General features: G+C 44.5%; 1 protein-coding gene across 1 annotated transcript in view; it reads left to right on the top strand.

Annotated features, from left to right (window-relative positions):
• SAMD12 (sterile alpha motif domain containing 12) overlaps positions 1-10,571 on the top strand; it is a 176,316-nt gene extending 165,745 nt beyond the window's left edge. The window contains exon 5 of the mRNA XM_041470684.1: positions 1,615-10,571. Within this exon, the coding sequence (XP_041326618.1) occupies positions 1,615-1,637 (23 nt within the window). The 3' untranslated portion in view covers positions 1,638-10,571. The remainder of the gene's footprint in view (positions 1-1,614) is intronic.
• Positions 10,572-23,853: the final 13,282 nt, after the last annotated feature.

The raw sequence follows: 23,853 nt of genomic DNA, 5'->3' as shown, positions 1-23,853 counted from the left end.
AAGAGCTTGGGGCTGGGAGAGGCAAATATGGGCAAAGTGACAGCTTGGCAGAGCCAGTCAGCCCACACCTCACAGAGAAGATCCTACCAGGAATGATTTTGAAGGAGTGAGAAGCTGGAATCCACTTCCAGCCTGAGTTTCAGCTGATGTGAATGCTGCCTTGGCAGCATCAGTATCCTGTTAGGAATCTAGCCCCAAAACCCCAACAGTGCAGCTCTTCCCACACATGCAGATACATGCATTCATGAACTGAGCAGGATGTCAGCTGGAAAGGGTGCAAGCCCATTCTGATGAGTGCCATCCCAGCACTGCCATGGTCAGAGATCTGCTCCGTAAAGCAGGTGCTGGCTGAGGGCTGTGTGATGAACAAAGCTGCATCCCAAAACATTTATTGGTGGCCTTGGCAGTGCTGGGTTAACACTTCAACTCAATGATCATAAAGGTCTTTTCCAATCTAAATGATTCCATGAAATAATACGGTGAACTTGTCTCTGCATGGCTCCTCAGCCTCAGAAGCTTGAGCCTCTGATGGGTTTACAAGCATTTATGTGCTACACACTGAATTAACAATTGAATGTGCTTCAGTGTGAGCAGCTCTGCACAGGCACTCATCTCCTGTTCAGAAAGGCAGAACAAGGAGCACAAATCCCCTTCAGAAAACACACAAACTTAAAAATATTTAGGTTGGAAGAGGCTTCAGGAGACGGTTCCAGTAAACTATGCTCAAAGCAGGGCCACATCAGTTTGTGTGGGGACTCATCTGGTTGAGCTGCAGACTTCTGTGTAGGTGGAGGTCCCACAGCCTGGTCAGGAACTTGGTCCAAAAGGTAACCACTCTCACTTGGAAGATTTTTTTTTTCCTTGCATCTAACTGGAATATCACTTGTTGCTTCTTGTGTCCATTGCCTCTTGTCCCTTTGCTGTGTTTCTCAAACAAAAGTTTGGGTGAAGGGGAGGAGAAGTTACAAGTACCCTCCACATTCCCTTCCTTGATGGTGTGATGGCTGAACACCTCTGCAGGGCCTTCAGGCACAGAACAGCAGCCGCCAGCACTGAGTGCTGCACTGCTTAGCTGGGGAGAGGGAAACTCTGCAACCTCCTCATTATCTTATGGGGTCTGAAGGGGGGAAGGATGTGGGTGAGCTGTTTTCTATGCACCAATGGCCAGTTCTTACCATCTTAGCCAGCAGAAAGGGTGCAGGAACATCCAATACTACTTGGGCATTTGGCAGAGCCTTTCCAGCTTTTGGCTATCAAGCCCTCAGTAGTTAATGCAAATCCAACCAAACAGAAGAGCCCTGCTCTCTGGGACTCAGACTACAGGAAGAATAAGCAGTGCTTTCACATGAGGCAATAAAATTCAAGTAGGATTTGTTAAAGCATGCAAATGATAGCTGGTCTGCACTTTATATTTATCTAAGGAATGGATTAAGAGTGTTTTGGTTGGTGAGTAAAGTTGATTTAAAAAATTTCTAGGGTCACAATATGTATTCTGGGAGTACATTTACTAAGCTCAAACCTGACTTTTTAAATTTTAGTTGAAATGCATTATAATTTCTTTGCTCTGTTCTATACTCACAGTCTGGCTTTGGATTTCTGTTTTATTTCTCACAGCCCCAGCAGAGAGCTCTCCATAAACATTTCCAGCCTCTAAAGCTGCTGTCCTGCCACTTGATATGAAAGTGAACTTTCCTTCATGAAAAAACCACAATAAATGGCGCTGCCAGAAGATGACCATGGAGGATTGAAGACAAACTTGAAGTAAAATCAGCCCACTCAGCTGATACATTCTGGGGAGACCTGGTTTGCTGTGGAGTAAATATGTGGTGGAAAATATCCAAAATATCTAATTTGTTGAAAATGGTCATTGACAGACCTTTAGCTGGAAAATTTCTTCCAGTCTTCATCACTGTGCATAACTTTTGAGTTCCCTTTAGGGGACTGTCTATGCCCTTCACTAGAAGTCCTGTTTTAGCATGGCAACTACTGGATTCTTTTATTATGTATGCAGATGGCATGATGTTTAGGAAAAACAACAGTTCTCCAATCTCAGTGGATATGTTCACAATATTACACCCTGATAGGAATGTAAACGTCTTGTATGTGTTAGTTTTGCAGTCTAATGGTATTCTGTTAAACAATATCAGCACTTCATATGTGCTTTTCTCACAGAACTAGCACAGTCCATATATATATAATGGTCCTTTTTTAAAATACTGAGGATATGTTTCAGTGTTTGTGCTGAGACTGCATCCAAACTGAAGCCCGTACTAGCATCCCTTCACTGATTCACAGTAGGTTGTATAGATAGATTTGCACGTGGCAGAGATGTGACTTCTTTTATCAAGACTGGGAGAAGAACTGTCACAGAGGTAGCCAGGAACAGGGTAGTTGGAATGAGCTGTAGGATACTGTGTCTGCTCTCCCTCTCACCCACCAAATATCAAAGGTTGCTGGTGTGCCAGTGTGTTTTCTAACTCAGCGAGGGAGAGGCAAGGGAGAGAGCCTTTCTCAGACATGTGTGTGACCCTGGGTTTGGTCTGCAATAAAACCAGAATAAACTGGAAGAATTCAGGTTCTTTATGCTGGCCACCACTTATGTTTTGGGCAGGGCTGGGAAATTGTAGTCCAAACCAAACTCTCTAAAAAGGTAAAGTGTAAGACTATACTTCTAAGGAGCAAGACACTCCCTTTGGAGAGGGCAGATTTCTTCATTAACTTTTTCCACTTTCTACTCAAAACAGTATTTTGGTAGGAACTGGGAATAAGCAAATGGTTCCAATAAGCCTTTCAATATACTGTAGCAGGCTCATGACTGTTGCATTCAATCTGAACGTTGTTTTTTGTTCAGTCTCTGAATGGCTGACCTCATCACTGGTTGTATCACAGCTGGCTGTGGTACTGTTTCTTCCATGGGGACTCAGTGGAATTAGTGTCTGTCCCTTACATCAGGACCTTCTCAGAACACTCTTTGTAATGAACTGATGTCATCAGCATACTGAGGGGGCTTACCTCTTTGTTCCTTCTTTCTTTAAAGTCAAAGGTAGCTTTTTGGTGTACTTAAAGACTGTCACTCTCTCCAGCCTGATAGAGTAGAGTTGCTGTTAGCATTTATTCCAAACTCTGTGTGAGACAATGCTGTGTGAAGATGCAGTGATGGAGAGAATGTGCAGTTAGAGTAAGTCACAGGCACCTTTCTGGAGGAAGCTCCTCTGTTGTAAATCTTAAAAATTATTGTGCAGTTTATTGCTAGAGAATGGAAGGTCAACCACTGAGGGTGCCTGTACAACAAACAGATAATTATCTTCAGGGTTTAATTTTTTTTTAGATGGTTATGGGCTTAGGTTTCAGCTCTCCACCCATCTCAGATTCAGCATAGTGGATACTTCTATAGTACTCAGTGCAAAAGCAAAATATTTTTACTGGTGACAAAGATTTTCAGAAGTTGCTAGTGATTTTTAATGGTTTGGGTCTTTCCATAGATTCTCAAATGGAGCTCCCAAGAATTACAGAGTAGTAAGCTTCTACATTCTCTTTCTGAAAATCCTGGTCCCTAATTTCAAATTAATTGGTGTAAAAATTCTCCTTAAAACCTAAGGATCTTTGCCAATTGCAACATTTGCACTTTTTAGAGCTTTTCATAGGGTTGCAGGTTGGAATCTGATACCAATAGAGCTGGCCATGTGCATGGCACAGGTCCACTGTAAGCTTCAGCAAATTTTACAGCTCTTTCTGCTACAGGTTTTAAAAATGCACTCGGACAACTGACATCAATTTCATGTTGGTAAAGCAATTAAAAACAAAATACTTTGATTGATATGTTAAATTAAAAAGAGAATGCTTCACTTCTACAGTAGGAGTTCTCTTATTTTACTACCTGGTGAAAAAATCCAGAATAATTTGAATGATAAAAGAAGAGTTTATCAGAGAGTGTTATCTTTAAAGGGTGTATGAGAAGAAGTTGTGTTAGGCAGAGAGCCACTAGAAGCTTTTTTGTATCAATGTTAGTTTTGAACATCTTCCAGTATATGGGCATGAATTTAGATGTGTGCACTTATCCTGTTAAAACAGTTTGTTTTAAAAGCTTCCCAGGATTTTAGCTATGGTGACCTAGAAAAGCAGTGTTATAGGCCCTGAGAAATGTGAAAATCAAGTCCAGACCCTTGAGTAGCCAGACTCGGAGAGACGTCTGCTGTAGGTGCCTATGGGACAAACCTCCCTTGAAGCTGGCGTAGGTCTCCACCCTGCAGCCAGCCTATGCATGTGGATAACTGCAAGCATAGCTCCCCCGAGCCCCGTGACACTTCTCACGTGTGTAACTGTCTGCCAGAGCCATAAGGAAATAACTGTACTTTTTGGCTTGTATTTAACTATTCATTGTGTTTGGATTTTTTTAATCACTGTTATTCTCCCAAAGTAGGCCATGCTTCCTCAGGGATATTTATGAAATTGTTCTACATCTCCTGAACAACTATCTGGATCCCAGCATATTCTTCTGAAAACTTTTTAATATAAATAAACATGTGGGAGAGATTTTTGTTCTTATGAATGGGGGCAGGTACTGTGTTCTCGGAAAGGCTGTTGAGTGCAGACAATCAAGTCTATTGCATTTTTTATGCTGAACACCTTATTAATACCAGACATATCCGCTTTTGCCTGGGTCGCAGGAACAGTTCAGGGGAAAGAATGCTTTATCTCTAGTCAATAAATCATTTATGTCGAGAGTGCCAAAGACCAAGTCAACATGAAAGGGAGCAAATAAGTTATTCCGGCAAAGGAAGTGAATTTAAATATGCTCAGAGCCATTAGTTTGCTGCAAAAGAGAGGAAGACTAATGCTATTTTCATAAAGCAGCCATTATCAGCCTGTGGAGATAGATAAATTCGCAAAGGCCGTGCTGCTGTTACATTGATCACCAGTTATTATCTCTGAGGCAAAGCAGGGTTGTGGCCAGGCCCTGTTCCTGCGCAGACCTGCAGCCTTCCTCCCAGCCTGGAGCCTCCCCCTGCTGCCACGCTCCCCTGGTTTCCCTGTGCCCAGGTCAGCATCAGAGCCCTCTAGGAACCCCTGTCAGAACTCAGCCATTCCGAGTGCTTCACACCATCAGACAGCCTCCACTAGAAACCTGAAGGAATTGCCCACCCCAGAGGGCATGCTGCAGTTGAGATCATCCTTTGCACTGTTTTGTTCCTTGGTTTTTTTCATCTGGGTGGCTTTCTGTGCCTGAACACCTGCCATTTATTCTGTTAAGGGAAAGGCAGCCTTCTGGGAGGGGAGTTTGAAAAAGCTCCATGAGCTCTTTGGTTTTGCTGGTCCAGATGCATGGCAGTGCTGTACCAGTGAGTCCACCGCTCCCTGTCTCTTCCTTAGGGTTAGTGTTGTCACTCAACTGCAGCTGCAATGTCATTGAGGAAAGGAAACCATTAAAAATTACAAAAGTCTGGGTTTGCCCTGAATTTTCAGAAGATCCCATGCCAGACCTCCACTGGCACTACTCCATCTCAGGCTCCAGAGATGTGTTGATTAGTGCCAGCCAAGGAGCCAACATCGAGGTGGCATTTTTTTGTGACCACTACAATGAATCTCCCTCCACCTGCCAAAAAGCCAAGAGATCTGCATTATTCAAAATAAAGCAAAGTAAAACTGTGCATCTTTCACACTGGTCCACTTTAACAGTTACCATCTCTGCCATCAGAGTCTCCTTGAACAGCTCTGCTGCAGGACTGCAATTAACCCTGGTATATATAGGCTGTCAATAAGATCTTAATTTAAAAAGAGAAGGTCCTTTGGTATAATTAAAATTGATGGGTGAGGGGAAAATATGACCAGCATTACCTGCAACCTCTTATAGTAAAATTCAGGAAAGTAATCTGGATTGCAAAAAAACCCACCAACATAATGTATGGGTGATTAGGCAGGCTCATGAGGATAAATCAGCAAGTAAGGAAAGCAGATGCTTAATGAAGGAAGCCAAAAATGTATGGGAAGTCAGTGGCAAATAGGTTAGGGCTGGTTACACCAAAGACTTTACATATATCCTAATAAATACCACCACAGCAAAGCAAAGAGTGATGTTAGACAGGCCCAGCTCACACTACATTGGAAACCCAACAAATAGTCTTGTTTTGTATTTGAAAGCAGCGGAAGGAGGGAGTCAGATTGCACATTAAAATGCAATTCCTCCTACTCCATCAGTAATTACAGGTCATATTAAGCAGTAACTATCCAAACATAATTTTAAATTTGTACAACCATTAACAGAATCCAAAAATGAAGGAAAAATTTGCCTAGGGCTCCTCAGAACCAGAAATCATAAAAGAAGCTTCAAATGATACCAGACCCACAATAATTCAAAAGAATGAGTGGTTTGATACAGAAAACTATAGATTCATTAGCTTCCTATCAGTCTTAGGCAAAATCGTGGAAAAGTTGATATGGCATAATCATTAGAACAATTAAAAATTAAAAATTTATAAAATCCTCCATATTATTTTCATAGAACTGTATTGTGGCAAAAAAACTTGCTATTATTTTTGTGGTATCAAAGGATTGTTGAGAAAAGAATCTCTGCTGCCATACTATACTTAGCCTCCTATAGAGCATTTGATTCTGATGAAGAACAAAATATCACAATGCAAAATCAATATCACCCATATTTAATGGATTAAAAATGGATTACAGGCTGATCACAAAAAATAGCTGTAAATATGAATTATCCTCACTGAGACTATTTCTGATGAGCTCCTCCCAAGGTTTGCTCTATTTTCAATATACCCCCCAGGGAAAGAGAAAATTACTGTTGGCAACAGCCAGAGATGACAAAAACAGGGGCACAATAAATAATGATCTGAGCAGGTCAGTAGTGGAGAACAACCTGGAGGACAGAAAAGTTAAAAATCCAGGAGAGATGGCAACAAGTCCGACTTAGTAGCATGGGGAGTACGTCTGCAATAACACAGTGGCTGTGAAGGTGTCGTAAATTATCTGTTCAGCATCAGGCCCAGAGATGCTCTTGCCATCTGGGATGTAGGACCTGGCCATAGTGATGCCATTCCAGTTTATTTGGTCACTGTCACTCTTTCAAAAAAGGTATCAACAACTTGGGAAGATCATTTTCAATAGTTCCCAGTGTCATTCGAGGGCAGGAAAACAGGTCTTATTATAGTGTCAAACTAATGAAGCTCAAGCTATTAATTTATCAGAGGTAATTTGAAGAGGTGACTTGATCTCCGTCTGCAATCACAATCTTCTACCTGGGCAGGGAAGTACTGTCTGAAGGCAGGTAGCTCTTCTATTTAGAGGAAAAGGGAATGATGTGCTCTGCTGGTTGGAAACTGATTTCAGGCTAGAAATTAAGTGCAAATACTCAGCAGGGAGGATGATTACCAGTGGAGACAACTTACTCAGTTACCTGGTATGTTCTCCATCACATAAAGTCTTTAAATGTATGCAGAGTATTTTTCTAAGTCAATAAGCTCTACCTCAAACTGAAATCCAGGCTCAGTGCAGCAATTACTGGATGAAGTTATTAGGTATTTGTTATGCAAGGATTAGGCTAGATCATCAGATGTAAACTTCTGAATTAAAAATATCCTGAAGTTCCCAATATTACAGGAAGGCAGGGCAATCTATATACTTTTTTTTCCTCCCCCACAAAATGGTATTAATTTAAACAGCTTCTGTGGAAAGCTGTGCATTTGGTATGAGCATCACTAGGTCTGCTCACAAAAATAAGGTTCTGCTGCACATAATTAAAGGAAGAGGACTGGACAAGAAAGGACAACAAAACCCTTGGACATACCAAGAGTCTGTAGCCTTTCATTGATGGCAGCCTGGGACAAAATGCTGCATGGGACAAAATACTGCATGCACATGATGGGGCCATGTGGGTGTGTAGTCAAAGCAAGGCATAACAGCTGTGGGTTTGCCTCTTAAGGAGGTAGCATCTTGCTGGCAAGAAGCAGATTTTTGTGCCTGAAACAAGTGGCAGAGAAGCTGCAGTGCTGATGGAGAGGGTGATTGTGTTGCTGTGCAGCTGGGCACAGCACACAGGTTCCTTGCTTCAAAGACAGCAAACTTCTGCTCTCATGAGGAGCCCCATTGGAGCTGGTTAATAAAGCCCTGGAAGTGAAATTACATCAGTGGGATTACCCAGAGAAATGACAGCTGCTCCCAGCAGTGGGTTTTTGCCAGATTGGGTCCTGTTACCCTTGGCTGGTTGGTATGTTGTACTTCAGAAATAAGCAAAGGAGTACTCTGTGCCTGATTCAGATCTCACAAAACCACTGTTGATGTGCACAAGGCAAGTGTGAACCACTGGAGTCATCTCCATGTGCTTCATCAACTGCTGGGGAAAGCACAAACTGGGATGTACACTCTAAAGGGTAAACAGTTCACACAAACAAGGGAAACTATAAAAGCAATACTTACTGCAGATTGGTATTAGACACCTTGCAGCTCTGGAGGAGAGTGTTCTGTGACAGGCATGGCTGGGGCCAGCTGGGCAGGGGCAAAGCTGAACTGGCACATGACTCCAGCATCTGCTCCTGCCATAAGAGTAGGACTGACAGCATCATCACTGCTCAGGCTCAGACTGGGCTCACTCTAAGAAGGAAATGAAAGCTCCTTTTTGGTACTAAATCTAAATATATCTAAATAGTTTCTCAGAAAAAAAAATCTGTGTAGTTGTTACACCTCTAATCACATTCCTTCTATTAAGCATTTGCCTTGAATTTATCTATTTAATATCATGAGTCACCAAATTAAATAGCAAAACACAGGGTTTTTTATAGCAGAGAGATTGGTATTGCAGCAAAACTGCATGTAAGCAATAAGAAGCTGTGCAGGGAAGGAGAAAAACCTCAGATTGTCCCATCAGATGCTTAGGAGACTTGCTAAGTTGGCTGGGTTTTTTTCAATATTGAGAGAGCAGCTTTACATCTAGGAAGAAGTTTCCGTACCGAGCCAGGCTTTGGTCTCAAGAGCAGATAGATAAAGAAATGTTTGGAGTCCTTTTAGCACTTTGTCTGCTTCCCTTGTATGTAAGAGGCTCCTTCTCTGCACTTCTGAGAAAGGTAGAAGAGATTAAGTGAAGTAGAAAAAGCACAGAGGGACAGGAGCTTCCAGCCTATGCAAAGCATCTCAGCATGAGACTCACATCTCGTCCTTTTCTCCTGAATCCAACCCCACTGACCAAGGGAAGGAATGGAGCCATGCTGGGCCAACCCACAGGCAGAGAGCAGTGTTCTGTCTGTGCTGAGTAGCTCCTGCAGCCATGGCAGGGGACATTTCCTGGCAGGACTGGACAATCCCTGGTGATGGGAATGACCAGCATTTCCCCGAAGAGGTTGTGTCCTCTGAGGAGAAGACTCCTTTGCTTTGCACTAAGCTGCAGGGATGCTTAGCAAGGCTAAGATGTGTATTTTTAAATTTCTCACAGATATTGCGGAATCTGAAGGTGGCAGGGCAGTACTTTGGGACATGCTGGCTTTTGCTTTCAGTTTCTTGTAGGGGCTGCAGCTACCTGGACCTGCCTCGAAATTATTGTTTCTTTTGCACTGTCTGGGTAAGATGGGAGGAATGCCTGCCTGGCTCTGCACACCATAAACCAGCAAAGGGGGCTCTAAATTTGGGGTCCTCTGCTTTGGGGAGTTGAATTTAAGGTTGTTTGAATGTGACCCTGAGGAAGGCAGGCAGCTGACAGCTGGAATTGCAGTGGCACCTGAGTTGTCTCCAAAGGCTGTTTCCCAAAAAGGAGGCCATGGACAGAATCAGATACCAGGCTGTGCTGGTGCATCCACATCAGCCACTGATGATGGACATGAGGTGCAGGGAGGGAGAGGGAGGCTGGGACCAAGGTCCTGGCAGATCTGGTCACCTGATGCAGGACAGCTGGATGCAGAAAGGCTGACTGCAAGCCCTTGGCCATGGGCAAAACAGTCACTTGAAGCCAGCAAGTCGTGTCTGGTCCTGCTGCCTTTGGACTCAGTTCTGGTTTAGATTCACCAAGGAAATACTCTAAGCCAGTGATCTCCTTTTAATGTTAACTTGGTTGATAATCCAGGAAGATGCCAGCACTCTAATGCTTATAAAGTGACACACTGTTATTCCCAGTACATCTATGGCTGACCTTTTAAAGATGGAGCCAAATGAGGTGGCATGAGACAAAAGTGTGCCTTTTTGTTTGATGTACACTGCGTTTCCCCAGGCATCCAAGGTGTTCAGCTGCACAGCAGTGCTTTTTTCCCAAAACAGAACTTACCATACAAACTAATTTTTAGTATTCAAAGTGGCCATCACTTAATTCCAACTTACAGCTTTTATATTCAGTCTTTACTTCCTTCTGTTTTCAAAAATCAACAAAAATAAAGCCCGGGCGGGAGGGAGGAGTTCTTTTAAACAATACAATTGAAACCAATATCAAATTTTTGGTATCTTTGGGCATGATCTCTGGAAGCTTTGGGTATCTGCTTTATCATTTTGTATATTTGACAATTTTGTACTCTGCATTGTTTGACTTCATTTGTGCATGGCAATGTATTAAAACATGGAATTTTTATTATACAGTAAAAGTATTTTGTTTGATTTAAATAAGATCAAGCTTGATCCAGGTCATGAACAGGAGGGGAGAAAATACCCAGAGTTTTTTCTAGCAACAACTCTCACCTGACAGTCTGAGCATTCTCATTCAGGTTGTTTCCAGCACCTGAAGGTGGGCAGAGCTTTTTGCCCACCCTCAAGTCTCCTTCCCCAGTGGCAGTCCCTGGGTCTGTGCAGTGCCTTGCTGCACGGGTGCAGGGGTTGCCTAAATGCAGCACAGCACAGGGGTTACCTGAGCAAAGGGCTCTGCTCTGCTGGGCAGGGTTTGGGTGTGAATCCTGACCAGCTCTTCTGATTGTGCTTTAGTGCAGTGCAACAGGGAGTAGCCACTGCACTGAAAGAATTCTCCTTTCACTGCCCTTATTTCTCAAGACTTGGGGGATGCCCTTGTCAGCAGTGAAGCATCCTCTAAGGGGACCAAACTGCAAAAGAAGCAGGTACTAGACTGTTTATGCTGCGAGGCATTTCCCTTCCATCCCACCCGCCCCATTTATTCTCAGTATTTATGGCATGCAAGCAATTTAAAAGTCAATGGATTAGGTAGCTTTCACAAAAATGCTGAAATGATGAAATTCCAGCATGATATTATGCTCTTCCATATACATGTTTTTTTTCTTTTCAGCCATAATTCTGAATATTCTCACATTTGTAAGGCAGAGACTGATGACATGTTTTGGTCAAACACAAAACACTGGATTAATACAAAATAGTAGAACAAAATTATACAGTGTAAGCTATAACTGACAAAGTCAAGATAATTTGTCATCTAAAAAAATTATAAATCATGTTTTTTATTTTAACATCTCATGATGGGACTGCAATTTACTACATTCTGTTTATATCTTTAAAAAGCTTTTTACTCCATAAACCTTGTCAGCGAGAAGACTATGTTAGCAGGGAAAGCTCTGCTTTTGAACAGATCTTTACTTCTTGGGCTGAGGGAAATTAGAACAATAACGCATGTAAAGAAAAAGTTGCTATGTCACAAACCCTTTTCACCATCAGGGTCTCCCTAGGGGTTACAGTGGTGCCATATTATTACAACTCTGTGTGCTGCACACTAGGATTTTTTCCATTATAAACAATATGCTACCTAAAGCAGATCTGCTTTATAATGAAACAGCAGCTGTCATGATCATGAAATATTTCTCCCTGGTGACAGAGAAAATATTAGTTGGAGCTGTGGACAAGGCGTTTCCATTTGTGCCTGTACGGGTTTAGCGTTACACATCTTGGGGATGGGGTTGCAGTTTCTTTATGCACAGTTTGTCAGAAGCCATCAATAGAGCAACCAATTGTACAGTTCATTTTTCCTGAGTCATTTTCCTTCCAGTGACAATCAGTCCTTGATGAAACTTGCATGACTTTGGTTTATACCCATGTACATCCTGTGGATCCATCGAAGCTTACCTTCCCCTGAGCATCTATCAGGGGTTACAGGCCCAAGTTGTGCTGCTTGGAATGATGCCTTAAGTTTTCGCTTAGGACCCATTTAGCTCAAGCCCTGTCCCTGTCCAAAAATTGTATTCTTGAACTAAGATTGTGTTAGCTGAGCAGATCTGTGCTCATTTGAGCAAAGCCTTCTGATGTGAGCACATATCCGAGACCATAGTGAAGTCCAGAGAATGAAGTCCAACCCTAGAAACACACAGGATATTCCCAGTCCCACTGCTGACCTATTGCTTGTGAAAGGACACGTTCCCTCACATCGTCTCTTCATGTCCCATCTCCTTACTGTAGAACTGGAACTGCATTTACCTGTCACTGCTAAACCTTGAAAGTCAACAGAGGAGCTCCAAGAAGACTGTGTTACCAGTTGGATTGTCTTGAACAGGCTGGGCACTGTGGTACAAAAGAAACACCTTATCTGGGAGACAAGAGGATGCCACCCACAGCTCCTGCTTCTCCCACACTGCCTCTCCCTGCCCCCAGGCGCTGATCTGTGTGTGCAGTGACACTTTCATGGGTGAGGTGTCACATCGTCCTGCTCTTGGGGTCTGCTCCTCTTTCATGCACTCCTTTGTCTCATTCATGTCACTGCCTTGTCATCGCCTTCTTGCTTTTCTGCACCTGACGTGATTTCTTGCCTTCTACTGTTATTAGCATCACATGGGAAATACACTGAATAATTGCATTAGGGAGACACGGGGATTAACCTCATCTCCATGTCAGTGATGGAACAACAGGCTAAAATAGCAGCAAGGATGCACACTGGACACTTTCTAGGAACAAAAAAAAAAAAAAAAATCCTTTTTAGGAACAGGGATGTTGAAGCAGCTGCTTAAAAGGGATGGAGAATAGCTTTGAAAAGCATCCCTCAGCAATCCTGACCCCGTGGTACGACAGGACCAAGTCGTCTACCAAGATCTCTTTCTCAGTTCAATTTTCCTGCAAGTAAGACTTGAATGGGAAGCAAAGAGTTACCTCTGTTAATTATCATTACTTTACATTTCAAATGGAACTGCTACTGCATTTTCTACCTCTTCCAGGTAAAAACCTGCTACTATGTAGCTATGACTAATTCCAGGCTCATTTAAGTCAATCCCTCCGGCTGTCAGCTGAGAAACTGGGACACATTCCCTGCAGTGACCAGTTCAGATGCAGAGCCAGAGCCCGGGGTGACAGCAGGGACTGGGCCCACCTTCCCACGCAAAGCCACCAGTCCGTGTGCTGTGCGGTGACAAACGCAGCTCTCAGTGACACCTGTGAACACCGAACGGGTGGCACCCTGCAGGACCAGGGTCAGCCCAGCTCCTTACATCCAGGCTTTCATCTGGTCTTTACCATCAGAAAATTAGGGATAGGTAGAGAAAAAAAGCCTTGCAATTAGGGATTAAAACAAACAAAAAAATTCTATTGAGCCGAGTTATGAGCTGAAGAGAGGCTGTGTTTTATAGGCAGCTGGCTGAAGCCTCGAGAGCTTCAGCCATCCATTACAGAGGGCAGGCTGAGGGAGCGTGCGTGGCCACCTCCAGCCTCCACCAACAGCTCTAGGCAGATTAGGAAAACTGCTTTCCATTCACTGGAGAGTTTTACTGCAGAGAAATGAAGCACTTCAGGGCACATCATAAGTCTCAGCTTGAACACTCTGCCCTGGCACTTTCCAGGCGAGACGGGAGAGCCTGGTTGGTGCTGAGCGCCGGATGCTCAGCCTGAGGGGTGCTTTGGCTCTCCTCCGTGCTGTGAAACGGGACAGAGCAGACTATGTGGGAGGCAAATTGTTTTTTGGAAAATATTGGAAACCATTGTACTAAGCTGATTAACTCATTTTAACAATTTTACTTAGCTGCAACAGTTGCCCCACATGAAAAGTGCAGCTGCAAGGATTTGCACAACAGAAACACTCCCACATGCAGGAAAGCCAGATAAGCCCCTGCCTGTTGTCATTACAGCAGGAAATTTTAGTACTTTGGAGACATTGCAGGGTTATTTCTGCCTCTGTTTAAGTTTTAATCCAGAGCATGGAGGGTACTGTTATGCTGACTGATTTTGTCCACGTCCCTTAGGTCCCAGACTCAGCCTGATTTTGGCAATTCTTGGCAGGTAAAACTTTTGTCAGAAACATGAGAAATTGCAGGATTCAGGGCTCCCACTATCTAATTCCACCTGGGACAACAGCTGCTTGTTTCACCCTGAGGCAGTATCTCTTCTGCCCTCCTCCACTTCCAGAGTCGTACAGTATTACGCAGGGGAAATTAGGCTTTCTTCACGCTTCCCCATTTCTCCATGTTATTAGTCCCATAACAAGCTGCCTCTTAATCTCAAAATATGAACCTTTTGGACAATGTTCTGCCAGTCCCATGAGGGACTTGGCAACCAACAGGCAAACCAAGATTGTCTGGAATATTATCCAAACACGTCGGACCAAGGACCACCCTCAGCCTTCAGCATTTCTCTTGGGTCACCAGTCACACACCCCTCCCTGTTAAATTAAAACCACTCTAAAAACAGTGTGGTTTTAAGCACTAGCAGCAGGGCATTTGTGTGGAATTTTCAGACTGATACTTCTCCACGGGCCAGTTTGGGACCTCCTGAGAGTAAGATATTGTCTCAAAATATTCCCTGAAAACCATCAAGAAGCATTGGTATCTAAAGACATCACTAACAGTTCTGCCATCTCTGCAAGCATTAGCTGCAAATCCATTTTATCCTCTCTAGATGTTTCAGAGCTCATGGCTGGTGCTTTTGCTCCAATTTCCTGTGTTTCCAATTATAGATTTGAAGCGGCAGCAGACCTCCACCAGAAACAGGAGCTGGGGAGGCTGCATGCTCCCTCAGTGCCAGCCAAGGCACAGAGCTGCTGTAGGGAACCAGGAGCTGTGGGCATGCATCTTCATGGAAATAGGTCCTTGGGAAGATCAGAGCGATGCTGGGGGTTGCATTCTGCCATTCAGCTTGTTCCGAATGGTAGCACTGTAAAAATCAATATGGCACTTTTAAAATGGATTGTGAGGCAGTTAAATGACAAGTCTCCATAGAGGAGTTGCAAATGAAGGGGGATCCCATGGGAGTTTTTATAGAGGGAATATTCAGGAAGCTGTTCTTGGCTGTTTACCTAAGAGGTCACAACAGATAAGCAATTGAATACAAGTTCCATGTGTGATGCTCTTGTTAAAGGTGCCAAGATGACCCTAGGATGTAAAAATGGGAATATTGAGTAGTAGGGCAAACATATTAGCTCTATACATGACATTAATGAGACAAAATGAGTCTAGTTCAGCTGTCGACACCTAAAAATCATGTTGCAACACTGAGGAACGTTGGGTGAAGAGCTGTAAGGCTGACTGAAAGCATATCTTACAGTGACCCAAAGGAGCACAATCCATTTATATTATCCAAGAGGAATATAAGGGATGAATTGATATATAAGTATCTATACACAGAGAAGGAATACAGTGCCAGAGACTACTTAACCTAGCAGACAAAGGCATATAAACTAGGAAGAGTGGAGCTAAAAAAATGCAGTTGCAAGTGAGGCACATTTTTCTCCTTAATGGTCTTGTAATTAACCACTGGAGGAGCTGACATGGGATATGGTAGGTTCTCCATCACCCCAAAAGATACTTAAATTAAGCATGGATGACTTTGTACATGATGTAGCTCATGTATCAATGTGGGAATTGCTGGGCAAAACTCCATGGTCTGCATTATGCAGGAGGGCAGAGGAAACCACCATGGTGGTGCCTTCTGGCTGTGAAATCTATGAAACTATCAAAGTGATGACATCTGCATATCACATCCTGGCAGCATCCTGCCTATTTATGCAACACATGTTATGAAAAGACTCTTTTAAGGATATTTAGATGGCTTTAAATATTTTATTAGGTTGTTTTTCTGGTTTTTTTTTCTTTTTTTTTTTTTTATATACTCTACCTGTAAAACCAGGTTGATGAAATAAACCTTAAAAAAATAATCCTGAAATAGATTTTCTATACCTCCAAATCCCAGTCTTAAAGCCAATATCTCAGGATATTCTGGGCTTTTAATATGATGCTCCAAGGACTCAGGCCTTTATTGTGGTTTAAAGCTTCTATTTCACAGATTTATAGATGCTAAACTCAGGAGAGACTACTGTGAATATCTAATCTGACCTTGTACACAACAGAGGCCACAGGGCATCCCTCAGTTGCTTCCAGGCCACACTGAAGCCTTCCAGATTCTTCCTGCAGACCATAGCCAAGACACAGCCTTCCCCTCCACCCTCACGGACACTTCAGATCATCTCACATCTCACCACAGCATCCTTCCTTCTGCCCCTGACACATGAAATCTTTCCTGGCACATATCCATTGAAATTGCTGCTGCAAAGATCATTTGCCATTCCTTTATCTCCTTGCTGGCTCACTCTTCTGCCTTTTCACCAACACTTCTCCTGCTCCTCCTAATCCCTACCTCTGCCTCTTCATCCCCTTTGGTATCAGCTCACTCCAACCTCTCATGGCCCCCTTTGCTACCTTTTCTTTCATATCCCTTCCTTTTCTCCTGAACAAGTCTCATGTGGTGTAGCACCAATTCATGTGGCAGGACCCTAAGTCACATCAGTGCTGCTAAAGGAGAAGATTCTCAGAGCATTCCCATTGAGGGACACGAGGGACAGGGAATGGGGCTGTGGTCAGTTCATTACACGTTGTCTCTGCCACTCCTTCCTCTTCAGGAGGACAGATGACACTCCTCCCCTTCTGCAGTGTGGGATAGCTCCCATGGGACACAGCTCTCCACAAACTCACAACATGAGTCCTTCCTATGGGCTTCACTTTTGCACAAACTGCTCCAGTGTGGGTCCCTCGCAGGGTCACAAGTCCTGGCACCAAACCTGCTCCAGACTGGGCTTCTCTCTCCACGGTCTGGAGGTCCTGCCAGGAGCCTGCTCCAGCCTGGGCTTCCCATGGGGTCACAGCCTCCTTTGGGCACCCCCCTGGTCCAGTCTGGGGCCCTCCATGGGCTGCAGCTGAATCTCTGCTCTGCTGTCTGAAGCACCCCTTCCCCTCCTTCCTCACTGACCCTGGTGTCTGCAGGGCACTTCTGCTCACATATTCTCACTCCTCTCCCCGCTGCTGTTATTCTGAAGAAGTTTTTTCCCCCCTTCTTAAACACATTATCACAGAGGTATTCCTGACATTGCTGATGGGTTTGGCCTTGACTCTCCTGGAGCTGGCTGGCATTGGCTCTGTCAGACATGGGGGAAGCTTCTGGCAGCTTCTCACAGAAGCCACCCCCTGTAGTGCCCCTGCTACCAAAACCCTGCCACTCAAACCCAACACAGTTTGTCAGTGACAGATTCTCGTCACTGGATTATTGTGCAGGAAGAAATCGTTCATGTGTGTTATTAAATGTCTGTATATCATTCCAAGGCATACAACAGTGTGGTACAGTTTCCATCTTGACAAAGCCTGTATTTTAATGCTCTTTGTCCTTCTGAAAGAACCCAGCTTGATAAACTTCAGTGCAGGAGAATGGCATCATGGGACTGTGGTCAGGGGAGAGCTGGGGCAAGGAACAGGAGGTGCCAGAGCAGGGGAGCAGGCTGGAAAAGTCAGATCATGGAGGAGCTCATCCCAGACTTTGCTTTCTAGAGAAGAGCTCCTTGCCCTCTGTGTGAGAGTGGTGTTCTGCCTGGGGTAGCAAGTAAGTGAGGAGAAAGGATGCACAGGAGAACCTACTGGCTTGACTGCTTCTGCTCTGTGAAAACTGACAAGCATCCTCTTTTACAAAGCCTCGGTGCACAGAGTTTTTTTAACCTAATACTGCTCTAAACAACTGCACAAGGTTACCTTGCTTTATGTTACAGCACATTTTAATCCTTCTGAAGCCAAACTGCATAAAATTGCCAAAAACTGACACATGTCTCCACTCAGCGCTGCCTACTGACACGCAGGCACCTCTGGCCAAGCTGAGAGGAAAACATCTGTCAGTAGGTGTTAATGAGACCATCACATGTAGCAGGCAAGACCCAACCAGCTCAGCAAGATCTGACAAAATTCATGTTCTCATCGGGTGATCACAGCCATCTATGGTTCCACTCAGCTGTCAGGGAATGACTTGCACATATCCTTCCTCACATGGATATTTTATGAATTTTAGAGTTGGCAGGATCTAAGAGTTAGTAAATCTGCCCTTTGAGGATCATCTGGCAGAGCAGAGCTTTGGCCAGTACCTTGCAGGGGCTTGTGCAGGCAAACAAAGCAGTATTAAAGAATGCCCTAAGTGTCCATCTCTCTGAGCCAGCACAGTTGAAGCCTGGGGGCAGGAAGTACTTTTTTTAGCAGAGATGTGAAGTTAAATGCCCCATTGTTTGTAACTAGTCCTGATGCCAGGTTGTTTTTGCAGGAAGTCATGGGCAGCTTCAATCTTTATACCTGCCAGCAGTCCTGAAGGAAGCACTGCTGTTGGAGAAGGTGTGTGGCATGTTTTCAGGTTGTCAGGCAATGGCATCATGGCTTTAAACACTGGTGAGTTAAAGCAGAAGGGAGGGGGCTGGGGGGAGAGGGAGAGAGGGGAAGCCGTAGTTCACAGAGAAAGTTTTCATTTAATTAGCTGATAATTTACATCTCACTGTACAAATCAGAGCTAAGCATATCTGTCCCAGCCAATGTATATGACTCACAGTTCGTCAAATAGATATTCTGGAAGTGAGAAGTTACAGAAATAAAAGTCATGAATTATCAGTTGTTCTTCTATTCTCGTGGACAGCATCTTTTATTACACGTAAATTCCATATATAGCTATTGCAAACAGGAAAAATAGCTAAAGTCAAGTTTGCATGGATAGAGAAGTGACAAAACAAGAAACAGAATTTAAGGATGGATTTCACCCTGTTGTGTTAGAGGATCCACCTGACCAGCACAAAACATCTGCAAAGTCTGTTTCCAGGCCCTGCTTAGGGATTCCCCATCCAGTCTGCAGCAGACAGCTGCAGTAGTGATGCACATCCTAAAAGCTGCTGTTTCTGTTGACCACCTGAGGAGCCTCAGATAGAGACTGTGGTTTACTGAAGTTAATAAACCACACGAGCCCTACTTGCTAATGCTTCTTGAAGGCAAATTCATAGACAAGTCCCAGAAAATTTTAAGAATCTCCAATGAGACACCTGGTTTGACGCATGAGCCCTTCTCTGCAGTATGCTGAGATCCTGCCATGCTTCCTACAAAGATAAAAGCAGCAAATGCCTCTTCACACATTTAAACGTCACATCACAGCATCTGAGCTAAACAGCCAAAAAAGAAATGGCTCATTTTTAATGTGAGGTCCATTAAAGGTTCACTGTGGGCATAACTCAGGCCTGTGCTGCTCTTCAGAGCCAACATGGGCTTTTGCCATGGCTTGTTGGGAGGACACACGTGGTTTGTCTGCAGGGGGTGGTAAGCTCATTTCTCAATGTTTCTTTAACATGTCAAGAAATGCCAAGGGTTTGCACAGTGGGAAAAAGAGCCCCATTCCAAAACATCTCAGATGAGACACCCCTTTCAAGGCAGCTCCTGCCCCATGTTTCTCTCCTAAAAATGCACCAAGCAGGAGGACTACATTGTGTATTTTTTTTTTCCTCTGGAGTACATCTATGGAGTCAACAAACATGGATATAAATTTAGCTGTTTAACTGACTCAACTGTTCAGAAATTTAACAAAAAAATGTACATACTAGTAGGTATCTGGAAACCAGTGTTTTCTGTCTGAGGCAGCAAAATGAATGGAGAGCAATATTCAAACACTGAAAGTTAGCAGACAAGGTACAAAAATATACCAGTTGCTAGGAGATGGCATTTAATCTGGAATTTTAGGGAGTAAGTAAAAATAAAGTTACAAGAAGAAATATTGTTTAGGGCAGAAATCAGGCCGAAGCAAGAGGCTGTTTATGAGAGAGAGCACAGCAAGGATGCTGCCCAGCCACGTGCTGTGGGGCTGGAGGTGAATGGCAGGGTTATTGACTTCACCGTGGGAACAAAAGCCCTGCCAGTGAAAGACAGCAAGGACAAAACTCTTTCCTGGTTGAAGCTGCTGGGAGATGTGCTACTAAAGTAAATAAGGGCTGTACTTCAACCTGCAAATATCACCTTTGCTTGTTATGGAAGTCCAACCAGAAACTAAAATGTTGTGAAACTCTGCTCATTCCTCCAGTTGTGAAAATTACAGGAAAAAACACAGCAAAGTTCATTGCTTGTGAAGCTAGGTCCCCAAACCAGATTCTGCTGGTTTCTTTCACCATTGAGAGCCCTACTTTCTTAATAGCATTAGAATTGATAAATGCTGGGTTTTAAGACTAGACTATCTTGTGAGACCATATGGGTTCAACAGCAAGGCCAGCAGGGAATCAGTGGGGCTGGCTGCTCCTTACACCAGCCAGTCCTTGGTGGGAATTGTCCAAGTGGGATTTTAGTTCTGCTGAAATACAGGGCAGAATTGCAATAGATCTCAAGAGGACATGTTTCCCCCTCCCTCTCACAGGTAAAGGGTTGTGTGTAATCTCATCCAGCACAGGGTAATCTCCTACACATACAGAGGACAAACCCTGCTTCTGGTTCCTATAAGTACATGCAGGTATTAGTATTTGCCTTCAGCACCATCCCTGGGTAATTTCCACCTCAGACATCCCTTTGACCAAGGCTGGTAAGCATTCCTACAATATTTGGTCACAGTGATTACATTCATTAGTTGGATCAAACTATTGGGGTCCCAAAGCCAAGACAGAAGTTCTGACTTTTTACAGCTTCGATATTACCTGTAATCCTCATGTCGGAACACCACTTGTTTAGACTTCCTTTGGATAGTGCTTGTCAAAGTGATTAATAATTTTCTCTGGGCAGCAGCCAAAGATCAGAGTCCATGCTGACATCTGCAATCTGCCAGAAGGCTTTGATGTTGTCAACAGGGCTATGGTGAAGCCTAAATAACCACTGGTCAAGGGGATATGTTCTCCTTGCTCAGAAATCCAAAGGACTGTCCCCTCTGCTGACCCAGCTTGTCTTCTGGAAGATAACTACTGATTGCAGACATTGCTGGCTGCCTCACTGGCCTCTGCACAACAAAGTTTCTGGCAGAAAGGCAGTAATGTGTCTGCTGTTACATCAGTGCTGATGGTGGCACCGGCATCTCCTCTTTGTGAAACGTGGAGAGCAGGGTTGGTGCCATCTGGATCTGCACCCTTGCCAGGGTTCTCTGCACTGAGGAGGGGCTGACAAGGACTGATTGGTTGTTGTTCAATCCCTCTGATTGATTCCACTGGTTGGGTGGCAGAGTATCAGCCAATGAGGGTTGGCTGGATTTTTGTCATTGCCTGTGGTTAAGAGCCCAACCACCACAGTCACTGACTGCATCTCTCATCATATTTTATCATCCCTAGATGACCCTGCTTAAGTGGGAGGGTTGCACCAGATGCCCTCAGAGGTCCTTTTCAACCTCAGTCATTCAGTGATTCTCTGATTTTTATGCAAGCAATGGTTGCTGAATCACAGAGCTCACTGTAAAGCTCAGTGTGAGACCTCACCTTTGGGAACCTGCTCGTGCACCCCTGTGAGAGGCCCAGCCTGTGCTGTAAGGCTTTCCAGTTGTACTGGGGAGACCTCCAGGAGGTACCTGGGGGATGTTTTGAGTGAGGATGATAATGGTGATGTACACCTAGTGCAGGAAAGCAGGGACCCTTGCAGAAGCACAGGGATGAACATGGGTCACAACAACCCCATGAAACACTCCAGGCTTGGGGCAGAGAGCCTGGAAAGCTACATGGTGGAAAAGGACCTGGAAGTGTTGGCCAACAGTGACTGAACATGTTCAGTCACCATGTGCCTAGCTGGCCAAGAAAGCCAATGGCCTGTATCAGAAAGTGTGGCCAGCAGGACCAGGGCAGTGATTGTCCCCCTGTACTCCCCCTGGCCTCACCCCACTGGTGAGGCCACACCTGAAGTGCTGGTTTTGGGCCCCAGTTTTGGGCCCCTCACTACAAGAAGGACATTGAGGGGCTGGAGTGTGTCCAGGGAAGGGCAACAGAGCTGGGGAAGGGTCTGGAGCACAAGTCTGATGAGGAGCAGCTGAGGGAGCTGGGGATGTTTAGCCTGGAGAAAAGGAGTCACAGGGGAGCCTTGTCACTCTCTACAGCTCCCTGAGAGGAGGCTGCAGCCAGGAGGGGGTCGGTCTCTTGTCCTAGGTAAAAAATGACAGAACAAGAGGAAATGAGCTCAGGTTTCACCAGGGGAGGTTTAGATTGGATAGTGGGAAGAATGTCTTCACAGAAAGGTTGGCCAGGCACTGGAACAGGCTGCCCAGGGAAATGATGGAGTCACCATCCCGTCAGGTATTTAACAGATGTGTAGGTGTGGCACTTAGGGACATGGATTACTGGTGAACTTGGCCGTGCTGGGTTAGCAGTTGGACTTGATCTAAGAGGTCTTTTCCAACCTAAGTGATTCTAAAACTCCATGATGGCATGGCCAATCTGGGTTGCAGCCAGCTTTTCTCCCAGAATGACTGGAAGTGCCATTGCTTCTGCTGGCAGCAAGCACAGATTTATCAGTGGGTGATGGAGGCAGTAACCTTCATCTCTGCCATGTCAGGTGCAAGGGGCCAACTGCCCACACTGTCCATCTGTCCACACTGTGGCCTAGCCTGGGGCTCCTTTCAGCCAAATGTGGGGTTTGAATGAAAAAGAGAAAGAAAGAGAAACATAAAAGAAGCATGTGGGAAGCATTAAGATTTTTTTCAGCTTATTTGTAAAAGAGTGTTCCTGGGCTTTCAAGGGACAGCAGGAGGGTTTTGTCCCTACAAAGCGGGTCACAAAGTGAAAGAAAATCCCAGAGTATCCTTACTCCTCAGTTTGTAATTGTTTGCAGTGATTTCAACCTGGAATACTGTGCTAAAGCAAATCATATCCTGGGCTGCATTAGAAGCATGGCCAGCAGGTGATGCAGGAGCTGATGCTCCCCCTCTATTCTGCTCTTACAAGACCACACCTGGAGTACTGCATCCAGCTCTGAGACCTCACATAATGGAAAGGCATGGACCTGTGGAGCAGGTCCAGAGGAGGACCACAAAGATGAACAGAGGGATGGAGCATCTCTCCTGTGAAGACAGTCTGAGAGAGGTGGTGCTGTTCAGCCTGGAGAAGCAGGTTCCAGGGAGGCTTTTAGCAGCCTTCCAGTACCTAAAGGGGATTCACAAGAAAGAAAGAGACTTTTTACCAGGGCCTGCAGTGACGGAACAAGGTGTAATGTTTTTAAACTGAAAATTTGATAGATTTATATTAGATATGTGGTGATTTGACCTGGGCTGGATCCCAGGTGCCCACCAAAGCCAATCTATCACTCTCCTCCTCAGCTGGACAGGGGACAGAAAATGTAAAGAAAGGCTTGTGGGTTGGAATAAGAACAGGGAGAGATCACTCAGCAATTACCACCACTGTCAAAACAGACTTAACTTGGGGAAATTTGTTGAATTTATTACAAATCAAAATAAGAGAAGGATAATGAGAAGCAAACTTAATCTTAAAAAAACTTTCTCCAACCCCTTCCTCCTTCTCAGGCTTAACTTCATTCATTGTTCTCAATCCTCCCCCACAGCAGTGAGGGCAACAGGGAATGTGGGTTATGGTCAATTCATCTCAGGCTGTTTCTGCCTCTTCCCCCTCAGGGAGAGTCCTTCCCACAGGAGTCCAAAAAATTCTTCAATGTGAGTCTTTCCCATAGGCTGCAGTTCTCCACAATCTGCTCCAGCATGGGTCCCTTCCATGGGGTGCAGTCCATCAGGAACAGGCTGCTCCAATGTGGGTCC

The sequence above is a fragment of the Pyrgilauda ruficollis genome, unplaced genomic scaffold (genome assembly GCF_017590135.1).
Source record: "Pyrgilauda ruficollis isolate IOZ18807 unplaced genomic scaffold, ASM1759013v1 scaffold25, whole genome shotgun sequence".
Taxonomy (NCBI): Eukaryota; Metazoa; Chordata; class Aves; order Passeriformes; family Passeridae; genus Pyrgilauda; species Pyrgilauda ruficollis.
This window is presented reverse-complemented; position numbering and strand designations above follow the sequence as displayed.